The sequence below is a fragment of the Physella acuta genome, unplaced genomic scaffold (genome assembly GCF_028476545.2).
Source record: "Physella acuta isolate Inbredline_101_S28 unplaced genomic scaffold, ASM2847654v3 ptg000474l, whole genome shotgun sequence".
In the NCBI taxonomy this organism is placed as follows: Eukaryota; Metazoa; Mollusca; class Gastropoda; family Physidae; genus Physella; species Physella acuta.
The window spans coordinates 77,617-104,266 of NW_026731993.1; the positions used below are offsets into that span (position 1 = coordinate 77,617).

At 38.9% G+C, this 26,650-nt stretch overlaps 1 protein-coding gene across 1 annotated transcript; it reads left to right on the forward strand.

Annotated features, from left to right (window-relative positions):
• The first annotated feature begins 317 nt into the window (after nt 1–317).
• On the forward strand, nt 318–19,828 carry LOC131943961 (synaptotagmin-17-like). The gene is made up of 8 exons (XM_059304369.1): nt 318–1,780; nt 3,203–3,387; nt 4,332–4,460; nt 6,910–7,096; nt 8,374–8,727; nt 14,980–15,100; nt 16,125–16,252; nt 18,583–19,828. Exons 1-8 carry the CDS (start codon nt 1,745–1,747, stop codon nt 18,805–18,807), a joined length of 1,365 nt encoding a protein of 454 aa, XP_059160352.1. The 5' UTR covers nt 318–1,744; the 3' UTR covers nt 18,808–19,828.
• Nucleotides 19,829–26,650: the final 6,822 nt, after the last annotated feature.

Here is a 26,650-nt window from a genome sequence, read left to right on the forward strand (position 1 = left end):
CTATAGAGAAAACAATGCTACATCCAACTGTATTATTGACTATAGATAAACATCGTTACATAGATAAGCATCGTATGCAATCTTTCTTCTTTGTTTCTTGGGGTGGGGGTGACACCATGAAGTGCCGTACCGGGCGGCACCCAAATTATCGATGCCACTGCCACTGATCATAGATATAAAACCGCTAATCAAGACCCAGTCAACATAACAAAATGTCAATTTGTCATTTTTTTATCTTTCGTAAAAAGCGTTACGTTTATTCATAATCTTATCTAAACTGTATATAAACTTTTCTTTTACAGGTTTTTTTTTCCTCTTGAGAGTCTCCTATACCAGATCACCCTCATCATTACACCATCTCGTCATTCAAAACACGTCATTGGACCACGCTAAGGCACGTGACCGCGCGCTGTGTTCTCAGCACGCTCCAGTCGCACTACTCTCGAAGCCTTACCCTTTCAATCTGAAGAAGCGACTTCCCCCCGTCAACAACCTCTCTCCGCGCAGGCAATTTCAGCGTTATCGATTCTCCCTACTGCAGTATATTAGGTTGGTCAGGGCGAGACCATTAAAATAATGTGTTCTTTGGGAAGGAAAACAAGTCGAGTTTCTGTTGCTGTATCGCTACATCAACAATGAAGTTTTCTGTTAGATTAGCAGAATTTTGTGGCACGTGTTTTCTATTTAATTAAAGGAGCCTTAACTTGTCAAGGATAGACAACTATCAAGGGAGAGTTATTGGTCTTTACTCGGTGTGAATTGAACTGAAACCAACAAGTTATTGTTCTTTATTCAAGTTAGAGTTATCGTTCTTTAATCAATGTGAATTGAATTGAAATTATAGTTATCGTTCTTTAATTAATGGGAATTGAATTGAAATTAGAGTTATCGTTCTTTAATTAATGGGAATTGAAACAAATCATTTATATCGCGTTTCTACACATTGAATATAAAAAAAAAAACAACAGGCGTATAAGTTGTGTTGATTGTATAGTACTGATTGATTCGGCTAAAGTGCAACAGCACCGATTGATCGGTGATCGATAGGCCAGCAGATTAAGGCATCGATCGACACAACGAATCAAAGATGGGGGCTCCCCTAATCAACATTTGGTCCTGTACGTGTTGCAAAACAAAAGGCGGGTCTGGTGACGTCATCTTCATTTGAACAAAATTTGACTCCGACAATCAACCTTGTGGATTTAGCCTTTCATTTCATTCCATTTTCAGTCACACCTAAGCTCAAAAATTATTTTTTAAATATTTTTTTTGCGAACCAGTACATTATAAAATCAACAAACAACAAACAAGCAAATGCATTTTTTATCGCAATTAAAAACAAGCAACACCCTGTTGCATTAAAAATAAATTTCGACGCAAATCAAATGTGTTGACCAATCTGTCAGCTGGAATATAAATCAAACATTCATCTTATTTTTTTTATCAAGTGGATCGATTAATCAAAGTGCAATCAATCTTTGAAGAAATCGATACTCCAATACTAGTAAACACTGACCCGAGGGTACGAGGCAGATTCGGGATTTATCAACAGCGATGACCGTAGATCCATAACCAAATCAAATTCAACGACCTCATATTGGCAGCAGATACCGACTTTCTGGGCTCAGTCTTTAGCAGACGAGTTCCTGGCCAGTCTCTGACAGCACAAGTTTGACCAGAAGTTGGAGAAAAATCTGGCAATCTTTGATCACTTGACGGAAATATCTCACCTCAATCGTAAACAATGACGTCACCGGAAGACATGACGTGGTACGAAAAGGTACATCTTTATTTACTATTTTTATAGCAATTTGTGAAACTATTTTAAGAGCAATGATTATTTCACAGCTATCTCAACACCATTTTTAAAGCAATTTTATAGCAATTTTTAAAGCACTTTCAAAGCACGTCAAAGCAACTAGAAAACAAGTTGCAATAGTATAAAATGCTTAAAGAGGAACTGATCAAGTCTACTTCATCTACACAATATACCACTACAACGTGACACATTATTTTAAGATGTTTACTATACTTTGAGCCCCATGAGTGTTTTCGTGTACACAGGGTTAAGATGATAATACTTTGAACGAAATAATAGTTGAACAACTGTTACCCAGTGCACTGGTTAGAAAAATATCTTATTTCATGTTTAAGTGCACACGTCAGTGGACCAGGATAGAAACCCTCCGCGACTGGGGTTTAGATTTTGGTTTTTAAAAGAGTAAACCAACCTGAAGGGACAAATATAATTTTTTTAAATGTCTTTGTCTTTGTTAGGTTTTACTAAGTTATACTATTTAGTTTTAGGCGTTAACATTTTTATAGACGTTTTTTTCATCATTTTTTTGTTGTTGTTTTATTGTTTAGTAGGCTATTGTTTACACTTGGTAGCTTGTTATAAACTAATTAAATAAATAACGTGTGAAACAATTAACGTCAACTTCATCAACGTTTTCTTCTGTCATAGATTATCTTCTACCATTGGACTGTTAAAATTAAAATGTGGACATTTAATAGTTAACATTAAGATGTAGCCATTGGAATTAGTCATTTAGTTGTTAATATTAGGATGCATACATCTATTATTGACATTCGACTGTTAAAATCAAGATGTTTGCATTCAATAGGCAATATTTAAAAATTGATATTAAATTGTTAACATTAAAATCAGTGTTTCTTCCAGACTTTTTTCTCCGGGGGGGGGGGGGGGGGGGGGGAGGGCACTCGAAATTTTCGGGAGGGGGGGGCGGTAGACTTTCTTCGGGGGGGGGGGGGGCGGACACTGTTAAAAGTATATATTTTCTATATAAATTATATAAATTTCATTTCGTTTGAAGGGGGGGGGGGGAGCAGTAGAATTTTTTTCGGGGAGGGGGGGGGGGCAAGTCCCCCCCCCCCTCCCCGCCGAAAAGATGCCTGGTAGAAACTCTGATTAAAATAATGACATTAAATTGTTACAAATAAGATGTTGGCATTTTATTGTTAACATAAAAAATTCGCTATTGAATTGTTAACATTCAAATATTCACATTAAATTGTTAACATTAAGATGTTGGCATTTAATTATTAACGTAAAGAATTCGCTACTGAATTGTTAACATTCAAATATGTTAACATTGAAATGTTAACATTAAAATGTCGACATCGATTGTTAACATTTGCTCAGCACACCTTTTCATCACCCCCCCACTGATGTCCCCAGTCCAGCGCGGTGCTGTCCAAGCTGTGTGTTTACCTGGCCACCTGCCCCCTGTGCTGCGACTGTTGGTCCGGCACCAAGGACAAGGCCCCGCCCCAGCGGCTCCACATACAGCACACGTGCATGGAGCAGAACCACGGGAGACTAGACTCGACTAGCAGCAACACGGACAGTGTCAAAAGTTACAGGTCAGTGTCCAGGGGGTCAAGGTCAGGGTACAAGACTAGAGGTCAGTGTCAAAAGTTACAGGTCAGTGTTCAAGGGTCAAGGTTAGGGTAAAGGCTAGAGGTTGGTGTCAAAAGTTACAGGTCAGTGTCCAAGGGGTCAAGGTCAGGGTACAAAGCTAGAGGTCAGTGTCAAAAGTTACAGGTCAGTGTCCAAGGTTCAAGGTTAGGATACAAGGCTAGAGGTCAGTGTCAAAAGTTACAGGTCAGTGTCCAGGGGTCAAGGTCAGTGTCAGGGGATACAGATCGGGGTCAAATGTTGCAGGTCGGTGTGCAAGGGTGAAGGTTAGGGTCAAGGGATACAGATCGGGGTCAAATGTTGCAGGTCGGCGTGAAAGCGGAAAGGTCAATGACCAAATTTAGAGGTCAGTGTTAAAGGTTAGAGGTCAGAGTCAAATGGATGCAGGTCTTAATGCTTTAGTTCAGTGTCAAATGTTAGAGGTCAGTGTTAAAAGTTATAGGTCAGTGTCAGAGGCTACAATTCAGTGTTCAAGGTTAGTGGTCAGTGCCGAGAAATGCAGGTCAGTGTCAGAGGTTGTAGGTCAGTTACAAAGGTTATAGGTCAGTGTCGAAGTTTACATGTTAGTTTCACACCTTACAGGTTAGTGTGAGGTTAAAGATTAGTGTCAAATGGCCTCCAACATTTGACACTGATCTTTAACCTCACACTAACCTGTAAGGTATGGAGGCCAAGAGGTCAGGAAAACTAATCCGCCTCTGCACACACACACACACAAACACAAACACACACACGCACACACATACATGCACACACACACGCGCGCGCACACACGCACACACACGCACGCACACACATGCACACACACGTGCACACACGCACACACAAATACACACATATCTCCCTGATCACGTGACCCTCACTGTTTTCCTCCACTCTACTGCCCCAGAGAACGGATGGACTCCGAGAACTCCAGGACGGACTCCGTGTCGTCATCAAGCGGGATAAGCCTGGAGAGCAAGCGCCACGTCACCCCCATCATAGACATGAAGCCCATCGAGTTCTGGACGGCCAACAAGTAAGTCACACTCAGTGGTCGAGTTGAGAATCTTGTTTTATATTTTCTGGGGTTTACATTTTCTGGGGTTTACATTTTCTGGGGTTAACATTTTCAGGCTTTATATTTTCTGGGGTTTACATTTTCTGGGGTTTACATTTTCTGGGGTTTACATTCTCAGGGTTTACATTTTCAAGGTATACATTTTCAGAGGTTATATTTTTGGGGTTTACATTTTCAGGGTTTACATTTTCAGAGATTTACATTATTAGAGGTTTACATTTTCAGAGGTATACTTGATTTACACTTCATAAAAAATGATACACCAACCCGAAAGGATGCCGGTGGGTGAGGGTGGGGGGGTGCTACACCAGTCCTAAGGGTCATCACTCAACGATAAGGCCTACTTATTAATATGTAAGGCGCCACACATGCCTAATATGAAGTGGCATCACTGAATGCGTTAACTCCACATAACGAAATATGAGTTTAAAAGTATTAAACCAACGTTTTACGCTAGTAGCAGATGTTTTAGGTATTCACCAAACCGTGACAAGCTTTTACTTTTAATATTATGAAGATGATACAGTAACAAAATTATATTTTACTTTGAAAATAGAAAAAAAATGAATAAATTCACTATCGTGTAGCTTTGAGTGTAGCATTGAACTTGTAGATCTAGTTCAAGATACGACTAATGATACAAAGATTCGAGCAATGTATTACTGTAGCACTTTGTGTGGAGGCGTGAGTTATCGACCCTCAAAAAACTTCTCAAAATGCGAGAAACCTAATTTCCGATACAGTTCTACACCTAGTCTAGTTTTAAGAAACTCGGTTAATTTTTTTGTGTTGATCGTTTTTAAAACTAGCTGTAATACAATCGTTTCACGTAGGAGGCGTTGCAAACTGGAATCTGATGTTTACAAATTATTATTTTTTAAATTTAAAAATCAGTAGAAACAATTTCATACAAAGTGTATATTAACAACAAATCGAAATAGAAAATTTTAAGCGAGATAAACCGAGACTTATATAATGAACGTAAAAAAATGTACCCGCTTACATCAAAGGTTAAATTATAACGAAAGTCAGAATGTAGTCACATAACGTGTAACTTATCTGAAAGTTCAGCACTCGAATTTATCGTCAGCTGTGCCCTCGTCTTGAAAGGTTCATTTCCGGCAGAAGTCATGACGTCTGCTGCTGACGTCGTTTGATTCCACAGAGAGGCCCGTGCTTACCTTGACCTCACAAATTGAACTCTGACCTTTGTGATCTAAAACAAACTCCGCCCCAAGAGTGTCCAACCACGCCCCAAAATGTAATACGTACACCCGTGTCTTTATAATTAGCATCTGAATTTTACGATTTACACCCCCACCCAGTGTTTCTTCCGGGCACCCCCCCCCCCCACTAGAAAGTCTACCGCCCCCCAAACGAAATGGAAATTTTAGTCCGCCCCCTCCCCCCGGAAATTTCAAATGCCCCCCCCCCCCCCCCCCTGGAGAAAAATATCTGGAAGAAACACTGCCTCCACTCAGAACATCCAGCCTTACTCCTAGACAGAACATTTTTTTAAAAATAAATATTTGTGACTAACCTATAGGATTGACTTCTCCCTATATAGGAGTGTCAAGACAGAATGAAATGTTGTGTAGCTCATTATATTAATGTGTATCTGACCTGTGTGATTGTCTCCACCCCCCACCCCTATAGAGAAAGTTTCCAGCCCCACTCGGGTAAAGATGTTATATTTGTACCTGACCAAATTGTAACTCACCCCCCCCCCCCCCAAGAGAAAGTGTCCATCCCCACTCAAACAAAAATTTATATATGTAACTGACCTGCTGCAACTTACCTCACCCCCCACAGGGAGAGTGTCCAGTCCCACTCAAACAAGGATTTTTACATTTGTACCTCACCTACTGTGATTTACCCCCCCCCCCCCCCCCCCCAGAGAAAGTGTCCAGCCCCGCTCAGAAAAAAAAAATATATTTGTACCTGTACTACTGTGATTTACCCCCATCACAACAGGGAGAGTGTCCAGCCCCACTCAAACAAAGATGTTATATTTGTACCTGACCTATTGTAACTTACTCCCACCCCCCCACCCCACAGGGAGAGTGTCCAGCCCCACTCAAACAGACATTTTATATTAATACCTGACCTATTGTAACTTACCCCCCCCCCCCTCCCCACAGGGAGAGTGTCCAGCCCCACTCAAACAGACATTTTATATTAATACCTGACCTATTGTAACTTACTCCCACCCCCCCCCCCCCACCCCACAGGGAGAGTGTCCAGCCCCACTCAAACAGACATTTTATATTAATACCTGACCTATTGTAACTTACCCCCCCCCCACCCTACCCACACAGGGAGAGTGTCCAGCCCCACTCAAACAGACATTTTATATTAATACCTGACCTATTGTAACTTACCCCCCCCCCCCACCCTACCCACACAGGGAGAGTGTCCAGCCCCGCTCCCGACGCCGCCACCCCAGCGAGAGCGAGATCAGCGTGGACAACTTCCAGCGAGAGCTGTACGAGGTGGACACGGAGGAGGAACCGTGTCTGACGGACGAGGAGAAGCTGGCCCAGTTCCAGCTGGGGCAGCTTCACTTTGGCCTCAAGTACGACGTCTCGTCCAAGGTAGGAACTCCGGGGGTCAGTCTAGGGCTACCTGCTGGGGTGGTCACTTTATTTGGGAGGTCAGTCTAGGGCTAACTGCTGGGGTGGTCACTTTATTTGGGGGGTCAGTCTACGGCTACCTGCTGGGGTGGTCACTTTATTTGGGGGTCAGTCTAGGGCTACCTGCTGGGGTGGTCACTTTATTTGGGGGGGGGTCAGTCTAGGGCTACCTGCTGTGGTGGTTACTTTATTTGGGGGGGGGGTCAGTCTACGGCTACCTGCTGTGGTGGCTACTTTATTGGGGGGTCAGTCTACGGCTACCTGCTGTGGTGGTCACTTTATTGGGGGGTCAGTCTACGGCTACCTGCTGTGGTGGTCACTTTATTTGGGGGGTCAGTCTAGGGCTATCTGCTGTGGTGGTTACTTTATTTGGGGGGTCAGTCTACGGCTACCTGCTGGGGTGGTCACTTTATTTGGGGGTCAGTCTAGGGCTACCTGCTGGGGTGGTCACTTTATTTGGGGGGGTCAGTCTAGGGCTACCTGCTGTGGTGGTTACTTTATTTGGGGGGGGGGGGGGTCAGTCTACGGCTACCTGCTGTGGTGGCTACTTTATTGGGGGGTCAGTCTACGGCTACCTGCTGTGGTGGTCACTTTATTGGGGGGTCAGTCTACGGCTACCTGCTGTGGTGGTCACTTTATTGGGGGTCAGTCTACGGCTACCTGCTGTGGTGGTCACTTTATTGGGGGTCAGTCTAGGGCTATCTGCTGTGGTGGTTACTTTATTTGGGGGGTCAGTCCATGGCTACCTGCAATGCTGGTCACTTCATGTGGTCAGTCTAAGGCTACCAACTGTGGTGGTCACTTTATTGGTGGTCAGTCTAAGGCTACCTGCTGGGGTGGTCACTCTCTGGGGCTACCTACAATGATGGTCACTTCATTTGGTGGTCAGTCTAGAGCTACCTGATATGGCTGATACGTTTTCTGGGAGTATCAGTAATATTGGTCAGTCTATATTTCGGTCCAGTCTCCGGATATTTATCAAGGGTAGTTAGTCTATTCAATTCTATTAATCTCTGGAAATCATTCTGATAATTCGTCTATCTGGGGTCACTTTATCAGGTCATGTTTCTCTCATAATCAGTCTTTTATAGACAGTCCTCTTTTGCAACCAGCATGGGGTATTCAGATCTAGCGTTTATTATCTTGAAGCTCACCCTGACAAATTTCCTATCTTTTCCATTCATCAACCCCCAAATCCTCAACCTTACATAGGATATACACAAGTCTCAATCTCGCAGGTTCTCGTGGTGAAGATGATCGAAGCCCGAGACTTACCCCCACCCTACTGTCTCGACGAGACCAAACAAGACATGGCCCACTCCAACCCCTACTGCAAAGTCTCACTTCTGCCAGACCAAAAGGCTTCCCAGCAGACGACAGTCCAGCGTAAGACACAGGAACCCGTCTGGAACGAATATTTCAGCTTCGATATCGAGTACCTGGAGGCTCAGGAGCGAACGCTGGAGATTCTTCTCAAGGACTTTGATAAGTTCTCCCGGCATAGACTCATCGGGAAAGTCTTGTTGCCGCTCAGCACAGTCAACCTGGTCAAGGGGGGTCATATGTGGAAACCTTTGTCACCCGGTAATAAGGTAAGCTGTTTTATGTTTCTTGGTTGGGGGGGGGGGGGCATATGTGGATACCTTTGTCACCCGGTAATAAGGTAAGCTGTTTTATGTTTCTTGGTTGGGGGGGGGGGGCATATGTGGAAACCTTTGTCACCCGGTAATAAGGTAAGCTGTTTTATGTTTCTTGGTTGGGGGGGGGGGGGCATATGTGGAAACCTTTGTCACCCGGTAATAAGGTAAGCTGTTTTATGTGTCTTGGTTAAGGGGGGGGGGTCATATGTGGAAACATTTGTCACCTGGTAATAAGGTAAGCAGTTTTATGTATCTGGTAGTGTGTCATTCAATGTCTACAGTACCTACTTATTTCGTATCACACATTACCTGGTCATGTGATGATTTAGTGTCATATATATATATATATATATATATATATATATATATATATATATATATATATATATATATATATATAGAGAGAGAGAGAGAGAGAGAGAGAGAGAGAGAGAGAGAGAGAGAGAGAGGGAGAGAGAGATAAATAAAAGTAAAGCTTTCAGTGTATTACCATACACTCAAGGTTTTCATACAGCACGCCCTAGGGCGTCCAGGCAGTAGTGTGGTCAAACCAACAATTATGATTCAAGAAATATAGCGCTTGCTTTGTTTATATTTTAATGGCTCACTTTTAGAAAACAAGGTCTCGCGTCTAAAAATACAATATTGGCAACGCATTGATGAAATCCTCTTAAAATATTGCTACAGCCTTTCTTCTGACCGCAGCAACGCGCGGGACGGGTACGCTAGTGTCATATATTAACTGGTGATATGATGCTTTAGTGTCGTAATATCTGAGGAAATCGTGATTTAGTTTTATTTTGCCTGGTGATAGTGTGGGCGAAAGATCATTGACCGACCTAGTAACAACGTAGGAACAAACGTGTTAAAAGCGTTTGCGGGCGAGTTGTATTCACATGGGGAAGGTATTCCACGTCAAAATTTATGTAAAGCGATTGATATGCTCGTATAAATAAATCAAGCAACTACTGCCTATAAATTATCTACCTAGATACAGGTATACAGTGGGGCGACGTGGCCAAGTAGTAGAGAGCTAGACTGCTAACCGGAAAGTCTCAAGTTCGAACCCGGGTTTAAGTCAGTCAAACGTGATCGGAGTCCACTCAGCTCAAATGGGTACCTAAATAACGTTAAGGAAAGCAAAGGCGGCTCGGCATAGTGCTGACCACACTTTCCCTTCATATGCCGAGGTCTCTGAAAAGATTAACTGTACTTCATCTGCCCCATGTGTCTTGTGCACGAACGGGAAAAGATGATGATAAATCTATACACCAACAATTATTCTCATATCTCCCCTGCCACGGTATCTTAGTGCAACGCCCTATGGCTCAGCAGACAGGTAAGTGCGATTCCCTCCAGGAAGAAAGAAAACATTTCACAATCAATATCTCAGCCCACAAAGTGGTTTCCTGTTTACTTTTGCGCCACTCGTCACGTGACCAGGCAGCAACACATGACGAATTGTTTATGTTCGCATTTCGCAATATTCAAATATTTTTCTTCGGCGTGCTCAGATCACATGACAATATTTTCTTTGCACTCGCGGAGGGAGTCGATTTTAAAAAAAATTGAAATGGCTACGGTCAAATTTAAAACCAATGTATCAAAATGTTGGATTAGATTAATTAAACATCTATTTATGTATTATTGATTCTGTATTTAACTTCGACGAAAGTGACTTTTAATTATTCAGAAATTAAATAAATAATGGTGTAATAAAAAAAATATATTTTTGGTCAAATAATTCAACTACCGTTTTAAAAATGTGGGCGTAGCGAGTGATTGGGGTGGATTACCCCCTCGCACCCCCAAGCTACGCCTTTTTATTTTAAAAACTAAAACTAAATAAAGAACTGACTTGCACTATTCTGCTTACTAGGAAAAACACGATGTACTTTTGTCTACCAGATAAGTAAACTATATGTGCGCCAAATTGTTTTATGGTGGCCAGATTTCTTCCAATGTTGTTACTAACGTTAGCTTAAATATCCTTGATAGCTTTTTTTCCAATTGGTATACGTCTAAGCTGAAAGATAAAAGTGCGTAAAACGTTTTTTATTTAATTCAATTTTCACCCTTATAAATAACTTCATTTCATATGGCATGATAATAAAATTATTGTCAAATTAACTTTAAAGTTTAAATTTATAACTTTTTAGTTTTGGCTAAAAAATTATTCTGGGGGTTTAAGGCAGAGAAGGGGGGCGGGGGAGGGTGTAATGATTAATTTTACCTTTATATCAGAGCCCATCAATTTTGGTTGAGGTGAAGGAATATACCACTGTAATGAATAGGCAAGAATATAACATCTAACTGACTAGGTAAGAATATATAATATTTGAGCTGAATATGAAAGAAAATAACATTTTGCAGACTAGGCAAGAGTATAACATTTAACTGACTAGGCAAGAATATAACATTTAGCTGACTATGGAAGAAATAACATTTAGCTGAATAGGCAAAAATATAACATTTAGCTGACTAGGCAAGAGTATAACATTTAGCCTACAGGCAATAGTATAACATTTAGCTGATTAGGCAAGAACATAACATTTAGCTGACTAGGAAAGAGTATAACATTTAGCTGACTAGGAAATAGTATAACATTTAGCTGACTAGGCAAGAGTATAACATTTAGCTGACTAGGCAAGAGTATAACATTTAGATGACTAGGCAAGAGTATAACATTTAGCTGACTAGGCAAAAATATAACATTTAGCTGACTAGGCAAGAGTATAACATTTAGCTGACTAGGCAAGAGTATAACATTTAGATGACTAGGCAAGAGTATAACATTTAGCTGACTAGGCAAAAATATAACATTTAGCTGATTAGGCAAGAATATAACATTTAGCTGACTAGGCAAAAATATAACATTTAGCTGACTAGGCAAGAATATAAAATTTAGCTGACTAGGCAAGAATATAACATTTTTCTAACTAGGCAAGAACATAACATTAAACCGAGTAGCCAAGACCAAATACATGAGTTAAGCAGGTAAAAATATAACATTGAGTTAAGTGGAAAAGCAGACAAGAGTCGCTCCATATGATTCCCAGTAACCACGATTCAATCTATCAACTGTGACTTGACAGTGTGTCACTACCTTAGTACTAACACATGAACGTCAACAAATATTATTTACTAATACTTTCGCAACCCTACTGTTTATAAAAATCTGAGCTGATATTTTTTTTTCCGGAATTGATTTTTTCCCCCCACCCTCTAAAATCACAGAACTAGGTCAGGTTTTGTAAGTCGATACATTATCGATCCCCTTTCTTGTTTACCGCTGGTTTTCTGACTTATGAAACACAACACAGTGGTGGGGGCCTGTGACACACAAAGCTGGCGGTAATTACATCAACCACCTCTGCATATTGTCAAAAGGATGGAAAGACCGAACCTGCTCTGGCCTCGGGCGGATGAAGATGCCACTACAGTCGATTTGGAATTGCGCGTTCAGTGCTAGATCGAACTTCGCCAACGCGTCACCCCCGCGGGGGGGGGGGGGGAGGGGTACTTCGATGTTTTAAAAACAATCTCTGTTTTACCTTAACTCTGTTTGTAGGGATGAAATATGGCCGTGTTTTGAGTAGTCTAAGAAAAACAACAAATTATTAGCGGTGATGGATTGGCAAATTGAATTCCGAATCTATTCGAACAGTGAGGCTTTTCTAGGGATATTCACAGACACACATAGGAAGTTAGAAATCGTCTCTTTTACCCTTGGCCACATCTCTGGATTCTAGCCGACCTCCTACCCCATATTGCCTCTGAATGATTGCATACATCATGTTAATCGTAAAGTCTTCTTTAGATATTACAGTCTTCTTCCTCTTGTCGCTAACGTAATAAATTTCGTGTGCATAAAGCTCTTAAGTCTCTTACATAACAGTTTGGGATATTACAAAAACACGATGTTCCTAAGTCTCATTCATCTTCTTGTCTTTTAGTCCCTTAGAATATGTTTGAACACGGTCCTATATCACCTGAACACCGCCCTATATTAAACACCGCCCTTAAATCACCTAAACACCGCCCCACATTAGTTAAACACCGCCCTATTAACCTAACCACCGCCTTATTTACATAAATACGCCCCACATCATCTAAACACCGCCCCACATCATCTAAACACCGCCCCACATCATCTAAACACCACCCCACATTAGTTAAACACCGGCCTATTAACCTAAACACCGCCTTATTTACATAAATACCGCCCCACATCATCTAAACACCGCCCCACATCATCTAAACACCGCCCCACATCAACTAAATACCGCCCAATTAACCCGATCACCGCCCTATCACCTAAACACCGCCCTTAAATCAACTAAACACCGCCCTCTATCCCACCAAGGCTACCAACACACACAAACCTATTTCAGCTCAGTGTCCTTGAACACAATAAACACCTATGTATTTACGACTCGAAATTCCTCTCTGCCATTTTTTCTCCCTTCTTATCTACGACCTTTCATTAACCCCCTCACATCTCCTACCCCACAACGTCACCCCCCCCCTCCACCCCCACCCCCCGATCTCAGTTAATGCATTCTGCAACACAATGGGACACCATAGCCGGCCTACGTCATCACCGACACGGTGGGGTGTCCTCTGCGACTGGTCTGGCACTAGGGAAGGCGGCCATTGCGAACACTGCCTGCCATTGATTTTCTGTCCGAGGGACTCGCATTTCCAGAGATGGATGAAGATTGAGATGAGTACAATGGAGGGGTGGGGGGTGGAAGAAGGGTGGAGGGATCTACTGTAGGGAGCGAGGGAAATTTCATTCATGTCACGAAGTTATTTTTTTTAATTGTTTCGTGATTTTTTTTTTTTTACATTTTGTAAAAGGAAAAAATAAACAAACGTCATAGAATCCGAGTTTTGTAAATATTTCATAAAATCTGCTCGAGTCATGTGACGTGATGACGTATACAGGCTTTTATTTCACATTTCTTTTTTCCACTCACATTATCTCTCTCTCTCTCTCTCTCTCTCTCTCTCTCTCTCTCTTTAGAATTCAGCCTTCTTGTAACTGCAGATTTGAAACATAGTGTCTATGTGTGTATACACACTAGATTTTTCATTATTTTTTAAAAATGCTGGTAACTGTTTTGGGCTGATTCACATAAAGTGGACGCTTCGATTAAAGACTTTGATTACACATATGGGGTCATCCATAAATGACGTCAAGCTTTTTTTTTTCACGATTTTACCTCCCCCCCCCTCCGTCACACATAGTCACAAATAGCAAGCCCCCCCCCCCCCCTAAAATGACTTCACGCCTCAGCCTACTACCCTACTCAAAATTTCATTTGAATTTTTTTTTTTAAACATCGACACATTTCCAAAGTCTTGTCTGAACTCTGTCAACATAGAGTATTTTAATCACTTCCTATTACAATTCATTAAAACAGTTTTCTAAAACGCGAAATAACGTTAAAAATTCTTTTTCTATTATTGCTTTTTTATAATGCAATGTGTGACGCCACACCTTCTCAACCCACCCCCTCCCCCTCATCACACACCGTCACAAAATTACGGACCCCTCCTCCCCCTCGAGTATGACGTCATTTATGGACGACCCCTATCTTAAAACATAATTCTAAAAATAGTTTTAATTTGTTTTTGAAATTCTAGGCTATGTTTGTATTTAGAAATTATTTCTTTGAAGTATTTATAGCAAAATTAACTTGCTGTATTAGTTGCCCACTTGGTTGTCATAATTGATGTCTTAATTGATGTCTTAATTGATGTTTTATTTGATGTCTTAACTGATGTCCTATCCTATGTTTTATTCGATGTCATATTCGATGTCCTATCCTATGTCCTAATTGATGTCTTATTATTTTTCCTGTTCGATGTCCTATTCTGTCCTTTTCAATGTAATTTCGATGTCCTATTCTATGTCCTATTTTACGTCCTAATTGATGTCCTATTCTTTATCCTGTTCTATGTCCTAACTGATGTCCTACTTTTTATCTGGTTGGATGTCCTATTCTGCCCTTTTCAATGAAATTTCGATCTCCTATTCTATGTCCTAATTGATGTCCTATTCTTTATCCTGTTCGATGTCCTATTCGGTGTCCTATTCGATGTCCTAGTCTCTGTCCTAATGGATGTCTTATTTTTTTTCTCCTATTCGATGTGCTATTCTCTGTCCTAATGGATGTCCTATTCTATGTCCTACAGGAGTGCCAGGACCTGGGTGAGCTACTGCTGTCCATCAACTACCTCCCGTCTGCTGGTCGCTTGACCGTTGACATCATCAAGGCCAAGGGGTTGCTACAGACGGACATGGTTGGGGGGTCAGGTAAGCTGGGGTTATTTCTTAAGGGTCAGGTGAGCTGGGGGTATTTCTTGGGGGTCAGGTAAGCTGGGGGTATTTCTTGGGGGTCAGGTGGGGTTATTTCTTGGGGGTCAGGTAAGCTGGGGGTATTTCTTGGGGGTCAGGTAAGCTGGGGGTATTTCTTGGGGGTCAGGTGGGGTTATTTCTTGGGGGTCAGGTAAGCTGGGGGTATTTCTTGGGGGTCAGGTAAGCTGGGGGTATTTCTTGGGGGTCAGGTAAGCTGGGGGTATTTCTTGGGGGTCAGGTAACACGGGTTGTTTCTTAGGGGTCATGTGAGGTTATTTTTGGGGTCATGTGAGGTTATTTTTGGGGTCAGGAAAGCATGGATTATTTCTTGGGGGTCAGTAGTTGTTATTTCTTGGGGGTCAGGAGGGGTTTATTTTTGGGGTCAGGAAAGCAGGTTTTTTTTTTCTTGGAGGTCAGGTAAAGAGGGGTTGTTAACTAGGCCAGGCAACGAAGGGTTAGGTTCAGGAGGTGAGTTAAGGAGGGGTTAGATTGGGGTTCCGTATGAAGGGGTTATTTGTGATTTTGTATGCACATTTACATCTCACTGCTCTATCTTATTACTTCAAAATTATACGGGCTTTTTTCTTCTTAATCCGGCATATATCATAATCTGATTTGTATATATGGGCAAATGTTTATTCGGGCATTTGTCCCATTTGGGCATTTGTCCCATTTAGGTATTTGTCCCATTATGGCATTTGTCCCATTAGGGCATTCGTCCCATTTGGGAAAACGTCCCATTCGGGCATTTGTCCCATTCCGGAATTACTCCCATTTGGGCATTTGTCCCATTCAGGAATTAGTCCCATTTAGGAATTTGTCCCATACGGGCAAACGTGCCCGTGTAGTAAAATCATGACCTTTGATCTTATAAAACTCTTTCCACCCTTTCTTTTGTACCTCTCTAATTAAATCAAAACCTTAAAATAAAACCTTCTGTCCTACTCGAAAAATATATCTCCAAAACATTTCTCCATTGCAGACCCCTTTGTTCGAGTGACGTTGGTTCAGCTGGAGAAACCGGTGAAGACACGAAAAACAACCTGCAAGAAAAATACCATCGACCCAGTGTTTAATGAGTCGGTCAGCTTCAACCTCACACAACAGCAGGTAACCTTAACCTTAGCCCTGACACGTTAGGTGTAATTAACATTAACCATTACACATAAAGCAGGTAACCTTAAGCTTAGCCCTGACACGTTCGGTGTAACTAACATTAAGTTTAACTAACATTAACCATTACACAACAGCAGGTAAATTAAGCTTAGCCCTGACACGTTAGGTGTAATTAACATTAACCATTACACAACAGCAGGGGTAACCTTAAGATTTGTGCTAACACATTAGGTGTAACTAACATTAAGTTTAACTAACATTAACCATTACACATAAAGCAGGCAACACCAACCTTAACCCCAATAGATAAGATACACCTAACCTTAACTCTAACACAACAATAACCATCAACTTCACAATATCAAGTAAAACTAACTTTAACCCTAACTCACTAGATACACATAAACCACACTCAACCACAGGTAATCTCAACTTTCACAAAATATCAGATAAACCTATCCTTAACCCTACCAGTGTGATGAATATATCTTTAAAGTAAAGTAGGAAATATGCTGTGAAGAGTACGGACTCAAGTCCGTGTAATCCAATAAGATAAGTTAACAGATGAATAGTATAATAAAAACATGTTTAATTGTTATACAGATAATTAATTCAATAGCAAGTGCTCTGATACAGTAGCAAATACCTATTATAAGTAGTTTGGCAAGGATCAATAAATGATTACACTGTCAAACCCTAACCTTCATCTGGTAAACAACTATATTGTCAAATGGTACTTTAAAGTCTTCAGTAAACTTTTCAATGAAATACCCAACCCGTAATATTCTGGTACTTTGCAGTTATACATTTTTATTTTCTCTCAAAAAAAATACGTGCATTAATTACAATAAATTGCCTAAGTAACAGACAGAAAAACACAGGCGTATAAAATCGAGAGCGGCTAGTCCAGCCTGGGCAGAGCCTTGCCGAAACCCGAGAATCTGATCTGTAATATTGATCCTGTATGTGGGAGAGGTCCCAGCCTGCGCAGTAACAGCAGACCGAGGCTGCAATCGTAGCGGAAATGGCCTGATTTCTCATCCCTTTTTGGTGGATCCCGACGCTTTTATTTCGATTACAGCTAGAGCTATTTTAGTACCTGACGTCATTAAAATAATATCCAGCTATATCTGAATGGGTTTTAATTAAAATTAAAATGGCGTCTGCGCATGCGTAGAGAAGAACTACAATTGTGAAGTAGATGTGGAGGTTATGTCGGGGTTTTTTTCTCAGCCATTAGGGCCTTTGATTAAATTGAATGATTTATTGAACATCGATTGCGCAAGGGATTATTTAGATATCGAACAGTAATGGGCGGAAAGGTTTTAATATTAGGTTTGATTAATTCACGTTTTCAACTGTCGCAATCGGTTAGTTTGCTCTACTGTCATCTGGAGTTAGAGAATAAAAGTATAGGTAATTTGATTTAAAACTGTGCTCAGAATAAAAAAAAATGGTTTAAGGAATATTATTTTCATGGAATTCGGATTGACGATGTTAAAATATTTCAGAGACATAGAGTTAGTGCGAAAAACAGATACCAAAGACTTTTAAAATTCAGTAGAATGTAGGGGCCTACGTTTATTTTTTTAAATAACATCGCATTTTAATGTGGATAAAGCTCATTTAACCATGAAAATAAACAAACACCCCACATTAACATTGTACGTGTATTCTCTTTGACTAAACGAACCATTAAACTACCCAAAGAAACACACATTTTACACTTCCGCTTTCTGATAGGGTTATACGGGGAACCTAACCACCACAAAAACCCACAGTAAAGAAAATTTACACTGTTTTGCTAAATCAAACCCCACACAGAAGAAAATTTAACGCCTGCACTTTTTGAAGAACCCAACCACCAACATATCCCACAGAGAAAGGCATTTAGCAGCTGCACTTTTTGGTAGCCTGAGTTGGCGAACCGAATCATCATGTGGCGAACCGAATTTGACTAGCCCAACATTCCCACCCCCCCCCCACGAAACTAAATTAACCCCTTCATGTTTTGACTAACCCAACACCCCCAACCTCATCCCCCATGAAACACAATTAACCCCTCCACTTATTGACTCGACCAACGCCCCCCCCCCCCCCACACACACACTAAACAAAACTTAACCCCTTCATGACTTGACAAGCACCCCCCCCCGAAACAAAACTTAACCCCTAACTTAACCCCTCCACTATTTGACTCGACCAACACCCCCCTCCCCCCACGAAACAAAATTTAACCCCTCCACTTATTGACTCGACCAACACACACCTCCCCCCTCCCCCCACGAAACAAAATTTAACCCCTCCACTATTTTCCCCCACAGCTTGTCGGAGCCAGCATCGTGGTCACCGTGTGGGACCACAACTCCAAGTCCAAGGACGACTTCGTGGGCCGTGTGGTCATCGGGCACCACGGCACCGGCCCGCAGGAAACGCAGCACTGGGAGAGGATGCTCCAGTCCCAGAGGTCCCCCGTGGCCCAGTGGCACTCTTTGAAGTCTCGCGTGGACTGCGACCAAGTCTCGGTCGCGTCCATTGCGGTCCCGTAAAATCAGTAAAAACATAAACGTTTCTGTTTATTTATTTTTTTTATGACCGAGGATCGCTGGCGTAAAACAAGTGGCGAAATAATCGAGTTCACTCGGATTCGATATGTAATGTAGATGTTAGTTGTGCCCCATGATGACGGGGTGTAGTTTTCTAACGCGTCATTGATATGTCATTTGTAAAGGGAAGCAACAGCTGTGTAAAGGGAAGCAACAAGAGCTAAAAATTATTATATCACCTAACATATCAGTTCTGTCAGGCCACAGATCATGTAGCAACTGGTTAAATAGCTCAACATATTTAAAATAAAATGTTAGGCCTTTTATTAATTTAGTGATGTTTATAGTATTATAACTAAATATTGTAGAAGGAGCCATTTAAAAAAATAAGCATACTTATAATAAAAAAAATAAAAGGCAACTCTTTTCTATCATATTTTTTAAATATTAAGAGCTTCCAACTTATGGTAAGAAATTTAAAGCTGCATCGTTTGTCTTCTTAATTGGTCCATGAAAATACCTCTTGGTTATAGTGCAATTAGTTACGATACAATCCTCTTAAAACTGTGTTGTTTTTTTTTTAAACTTTATTTTCTATTAAAAATGGGATTAAAATAATTTGAAGCAATATCAGATATCAAAAGATTTTCTATTTATATACCTTGTACATTTTAAAAGTGAAATATATTAAAATTGTTTTTCATAACATGTGAACAATATTTTTTTGATTACATTTTCTTTTCAAAAGAATTACTCGTAAAACGTATGCTGTTCTTTTAAAATGTAAAGTAAAATTTTGAATCCGGAATATTTTTTACTTTCGTATTTTGCTGCAAGCGTAACATGTAAAGCGGTTAATGAAGGAATATATATGCTTGGAAATGTAAAGCAATTTGAGTAGATTTTGAACATATTTACAACATGTAAATAGTTCAGAGACTTGTCTTTCATATAGATCATCTGTTCGTGCGTATATTTATCCGTTTGTGAATTGGAAATATAGTATTAGATCAAAGAGTTATAAACATTACGTTATATATATATATATATATATATATATATATATATATATATATATATAATATTGTGAAAATTGAATGTCATTTTTGCCAACATTTTAACGTATAGTTTTAAAAAACTTTAAAACAATCCATATTTTTAACTGACCAACATATTAGCTATCTCTGTGAGTTAGGCAAGAAGCTTGAAAAATAATTTCTTGAAATTTTTTTTTTTGCAGCAATTGTTTTCCTGTACCTTTCTACTGGTTTAATACAAAATCGTCCAGCCCCCACCACCCGCATTCCACCCCCCACCGCCTAAAAATAACTCCAACCAATGACGTGGGTTTCTTACAGATGAAATTAAATTCTACATAGTTACATAGAACACGTGAATTTTAAAAGTAGTCTATTTAATTACACTTTCCGCCTCTGATAAGAAACAATTATTCCATTTGATTTGAGGCTGATTTTAATTGAGTTTTAAAGTTTAAAATAAACGTGTTTCATATAACGTAGCCGACACGTTTACCGTAAATAAAGTAACGAAACAAAATATGTTTTGAATAAATATAGCTTTCCGATGACTAATAAGATTTTAAACTAAGACGATGCGAATTTTTGTTTTACTTGAGACATTCAAAGTCTGTTCCATAATATATATATATATATATATATATATATATATATATATATATATATATATATATATATATATATATATATATATATATAATTTATGGCGTATACGTTACCAAAATTACAATGGACAAAATATATTTTACCTTATGTAGACTCAACAACACATGCCAATAGAAAAAGACTATTGTCACAGTGTGTTATAAACTACACGTAGGCCTAAATAACAAACGTTAAATAGATGTCTATTGTCACAATTTGTTTTTATTTTAAGTAGGCCTAACAACAAATGTTAAATAGATGTCTATTGTCACGATTTGTTTTTAGTTTACGTAGGCCTAACAACAAACGTTAAATACATGTCTATTGTCACGATTTGTTTTTAATTTACAAGGCCTAACAACAAATATAAAATAGATGTCTATTGTCACGATTTGTTTTTAATTTACGTAGGCCTAACAACAAATGTTAAGTAGATGTCTATTGTCACGATTTGTTTTTAGTTTACGTAGGCCTAACAACAAACGTTAAATAGATGTCTATTGTCACGATTTGTTTTTTAAATTATGTGTACATACGAGGCTAGGAGTATTGTTTTCACAGTAAAACTTGTTGACGTCTGCTGTTAATATTTGCTATTTACAGATCAACCTATCCATCTACACATGTTTGAACTCACTATTTTGTTGAATCAAATGCTTGAGTTGATTTTTGACGTTGATGTTGACATTGATGTTTGTTTCATCTTGATGATTATGTTTAAATTCGTGTTGAAATTCGTTTTTATATTCTTGGTTATATTAACAATCATGATAGGTTTACTTTAATATAGACATGAATGTGGCATTGCCGTTGAAGTTAATATTGATGTCGACACTGATGTTGACATTGATGTTGACATTGATATAGACAATAATTTTGATAATTATGTTGCGTCTGTGTTAATATTGATGTTAACGTTGATATTGGCATTGATGTTGATACTGATGTTTACATTACCATTGGAGTTAACATTGATATTGATGTTAATGTTGACATATATATTAATGTTGACTTTAAAACTTTCTTGTTGATTTTTGTCTGTGTTAAAAACACAATATTGTGTTGTTTCATCTATCCGTGATTTAAAAAAAAAAATGTCACATGAAGGTTAAACGTATGACACTCTATCGATCGTAACCAAAATCTTCCAACACAAACAATGGTTAATCCACGAGAACTACACACACATTAGTAATGCCACGAGTGTTCCCTACTCCATACAATGAGTTACACGATTTCCCCACAGTTTTAGCGTTGGAATTACATGAAATTAGAAACTATATAGAAAAGATATATTCTAATGTTTCTGGTGATTTGCTATAGTTTCAGTCTACAATAGGACGTCATTGACATTCTTTGTTCAACTAACTAGCCGGGCTAGTCGATAGTAGTTGTGATATATATATATATATATATATATATATATATATATATATATATATATATATATATACACAAATAGATAAATAGATAGATATATATATAGATATACATAAATAGGTAGGCCTATATACATCTCCTCCTCCCCCCTCCCCACCAACAAACCGGGTATGAAAATCTACTACGTCTGATAGAGCAAATGTGCTAAAGTTTAATGTTAGTTTCAAATTTTCCATCTGAAGTGCGTTAGATAGAGAAAAAAATATTATATATATATATATATATATATATATATATATATATATATATATATATATATATATATATATATATATATATATTTTATGCATATATGTATACATATATAAATATATATATATATATATATATATATATATATATATATATATATTTATAGATTATGTATATATATATATATATATATATATATATATATATATATTTATATATATATGTATACTATATGTATACATTTATATATATGTATATTATATATATATATATATATATATATATATATATATATATATATATATATATATATATATATACTTATATATACATATATCAATATATATGCATATATATCTATATATATTTACATACATGTATATATATATATATATATATATATATATATATATATATATATATCGTTAATTTGTTATATATAATATATCGAAACATTGAAGGGCATCTTTGTTCTCATTTTCTCTTAAATGACATGTATATAATTGACATTTATATTATGCAGTGAAAAGGTAACATAAAACTGTGTATAAATAGACCATTATTTGGCTTTGATGTCCTTCGTGTAAAGTAGATTTGTGTATAATGAATAAACCGAATGAAAAAAAAGTAAGACTTTTTATTTATTTATTTTTGTACTGTTTTGTGTTTTTTCTTAATATTGGAGTTGTTTTACATCTTTCATTTCAAGAGGAGCAAAATATATTTTTGAAGTAGTCAATGCCAGATATATCTAGACTTTGTCTGACAAGTGTCACACGCGCACACACACGGACATACACACACACACACACACACACACACACACACACGGACACACAAAATAAGGCAACATCTTCCCTCCATGTAGATTAAAATTATGTACAACCAACGGTGGCCTTTATTCAAGACCTCAATAGTTGAGCTGGAAACGTACTAATTAATAATTAGTAAACAGTACGTTCAGTTTATAAAATACCTACCAAATTGCACTTTATCAATTCATGCATTTTTTTTCAGTACTTTAAATTTTAAATTTTTTTAATAGAGTTTCATGACTAAAACCATTACGCACCCAATTAACGTGATGACGCGTCTATAACAGTGCGGAATAGTAGTTATAATCAGTAAACAGAACTTTTAGTGATTAAAATAAATAAAAGATAGCCTTTTATCAATCCATGCTAATTATAATATTCCAACAATAATGTCCTCTTACAATAATGTCCTCTGCAGATTTGCATTCACATTTTGCTAATTATATTATTCCAACAATAATTCCCTCTTTAAGATTTTGCATTCACATTTTTGCATTCGCGTGAGTTGAATTAATTTTTTTAATTACCTCCCTTGGCAAAATTACAAAACAGTTTAATTAATTAATTCGACCTTTCTATTATTAAATTGTATCCACTTTTTCTAGGAATCAAAACGAAAATAATATTTGACATTGATCCGTTTAATATGTTTTAGCAATTTGCGTGTATTTAATATTTTCTTTACGTTATGCGAAAGAGTAAAAACTGTAGCAACTATAAAATAAATTTAAGTCGTTATATAAACAAACCTTACTCTTTTTCTTATAATAAGACACTGCGATGCAAGTAAAAAGCACGACATGTGATGTGTTTACTGTTAGGGTTCCAAAATCTATAGCGATGGCACGAGGACTGACACACTACTAGCCCGCTTATACATACATACACACATATATATATATATATATATATATATATATATATATATATATATATAATATATATATATATATATAATTATATATTAAGGTTGATTACAAAAAAAAATAAGGTGTGTTTAACGTTTATACAAATAGAAAAGCATTCTAAAAAGTGTTGGCCTACTTATATAAATCTAGATGAAAACATAGACTACGGCTAAATCCCAAGGAATGAACAACTCAAAAAATACTAATGAATGGAACTTTGGGGCGGGTAGGCAATTGGGGGTTACATGTCGTGGGGGGGGGGGACGCATATGGCATGCCCAACAATGGAGTCTCATCCGGTTTTGTATTACCGTACGGAACCGCGGTCACATAAAAGTTAGGTTCGTGTCTACAATTAAGGCTTCAGATACGCCTTTATATATAGGCAACTTCTCTCTTGGTCTGTTCGGGAACTTCTGTAGTGTAATGAATACAGTTGAGAGTGTGCTTTTAACTAGAGATGTTTCATATTTTTATCTCTAAACCACTTGGTAAAAACGTCAGTGCTTTAAAGAGATGGGTGATGCTAGATACTCTCAAACAATGTGAATCTTGAATATAACAGAAGTTAATCTTGGTTGGCTAAAGCTGCCAGCCCTACCACACCTTACAGCTTTAAAAAATCCTACATCGGTCAGTGTCTAACCATCTACTGTGCTATGGCAGACCCTCCCTGCAATTTAGACGTGTATTCCCAAATCTAACACCCAGGTAACGCTTTCTGAATTTCAGCTGCCTAATTGAGGTGGGGGATAATCCACTAACGGCGACCTCGACCTGATAATCCCACCTACAACCATATATTTTATTAAGGATATAAGATACACATGTTTTCTCTTCAACAATTGTATTACTTAATTCAGTACTTATACCTTTTATCTATCTAACCCGAACATTTCGGACTTCCACAGCCTACCGTTATCCTTTTATAGCAACGTGAAACATGGTACCCTTGTCAAATTTTCACACTATCACCCGGACAGCGGCTATCCTCGAGCAGGTATTACATCATTTATTGCTCGCTGGGCACCATAAACTTTTCAGCAATCTAAGGGCCAAGTACTCGTGTACACACTGGTGTAGTGACCTTTTCTTTCGTTGTAAAAATAAGTGGGATAAACGTGGTTTTCTACAAAGTAAAATTTGATAGCATACTCCATATAAGGACATGCGCGTAAAAAATAATGAATGGTAAGAGATTCATTAATCATATTTTAGTACAGTAAATCAAAATAATTCACGATAGGTTGCAACTAACAACAACTAGGCAGCCATCTTGTTTCTAGATAAACAAAACGATAATCTGTCGTCGTTTGTTTACTTTATTTGCATATACTAATCTTTTTGTTGTTTTAAAATGATACAACATTTAGATTAATAATTGAAACTTTGCAAAGAAGTGTACTGTTAATTGTCATTAAAACTCTATTAAACAATGATTAGTACGCTTTATACTAAGCTGAAACAATGCGTTATGGACATGTCTGTCAGTGTGAAGAACGTACTAAGTCCATCCCCTTCATATCTCTCATCCCCTTCTTGCTATTCAACCAACGACCAGTTTATAATCTTGTTACATTATGCTGCGATAGGCTTGAACGCGTTCATCACTCAGACTTTACATGGGACTGTAAACGACACATGTGTTAATGTGTATGCCCTTCGCACCGTATCGGGTTTGAGCTTACAGCTCCCAGGGCAGGTAGTAGGAGAGACTGGAGCGGAAGGAAAGCCTTAGCCCGTCCAGCAGACAAGGGTCGCGCCTATGGCTGGGGGCGACCCCTAGAGCGATGCCTGAGAACCCAAGCCACACCCTGCCGCAGCGAGCGGAGGCGGTCGCATTGGTAGCACTGACGGGGGGGGGGGGGGGGTGGAGGGGGTCGTCGGCATATAGCCGTGATAGTGAAAACGTGAACCGGGCCTATTTTTTAAAACGGGCGAACGCTCCCCACGATCAAGCTGGGTACTAGATGGTAGGACGACGTCCCGCGTCTGGGGGGGGGGGGGGGGAGACAAGCCTGGTGAGAGGCCACGGAGGAGAAGCGACCAACATGTAGTGATCAAACCAACGTCTTGGTGAGGCTCCCAAGCCCACACATTTGCCAGCTATTTGGAGTTCGCTACCGAGACCTGGTTGGCTAATGAGAGTCCAGCTCCTGAGCCGGTATTCCGTGTAAATTGAGGGTTTGCTGGAAACTAATGTAAATAAAAGATTGCTCAGCCAAATTCGGTGATTTAAAAGATAAAAACATGTCTGATTGGGGGGGGGGGGGCGCACTGTGCAGGTGAAGTAGAGTTGGGTAGGTGTAGAGTTCACTTGTGACATCAGGTTGGGGCAAGTGAAGTAGAGTTCATTTGTTTCTGTGACCTCGGCATATGAAGGGATAGTGTGGTCAGCACTATGCCCAACCGCCTTTACTTTTCCTAACATGAGTTAGGTACCCATCAGAGTTGTGTGGACTCAGGGACGGTCTACTGACTTGAACCCGGATTCGAACTCGAGACTTACGGGTTAGCAGTCCAGTTCTCTACCGCTAGACCACTCCGTCCCATACACTTACAAGCGAATTAGTCCTTATCTTCAACAACTAAAAACAAACATACACTCCAGCAGGCACACAGTTTACAGATTATGATATTTCATGATCAAATTTTATGAAAGTTGTTATTCGAGATAACATGTCTACCAAACTATACAGTGGCGGAACTAGAAAAGAAGGGCTACCCCAAATACATGTAATATATTAGTAGCTGGTTCCGTAAAATATAGATTAATCTATTTCCTAATTTAGTAATATTTCATTGCAAA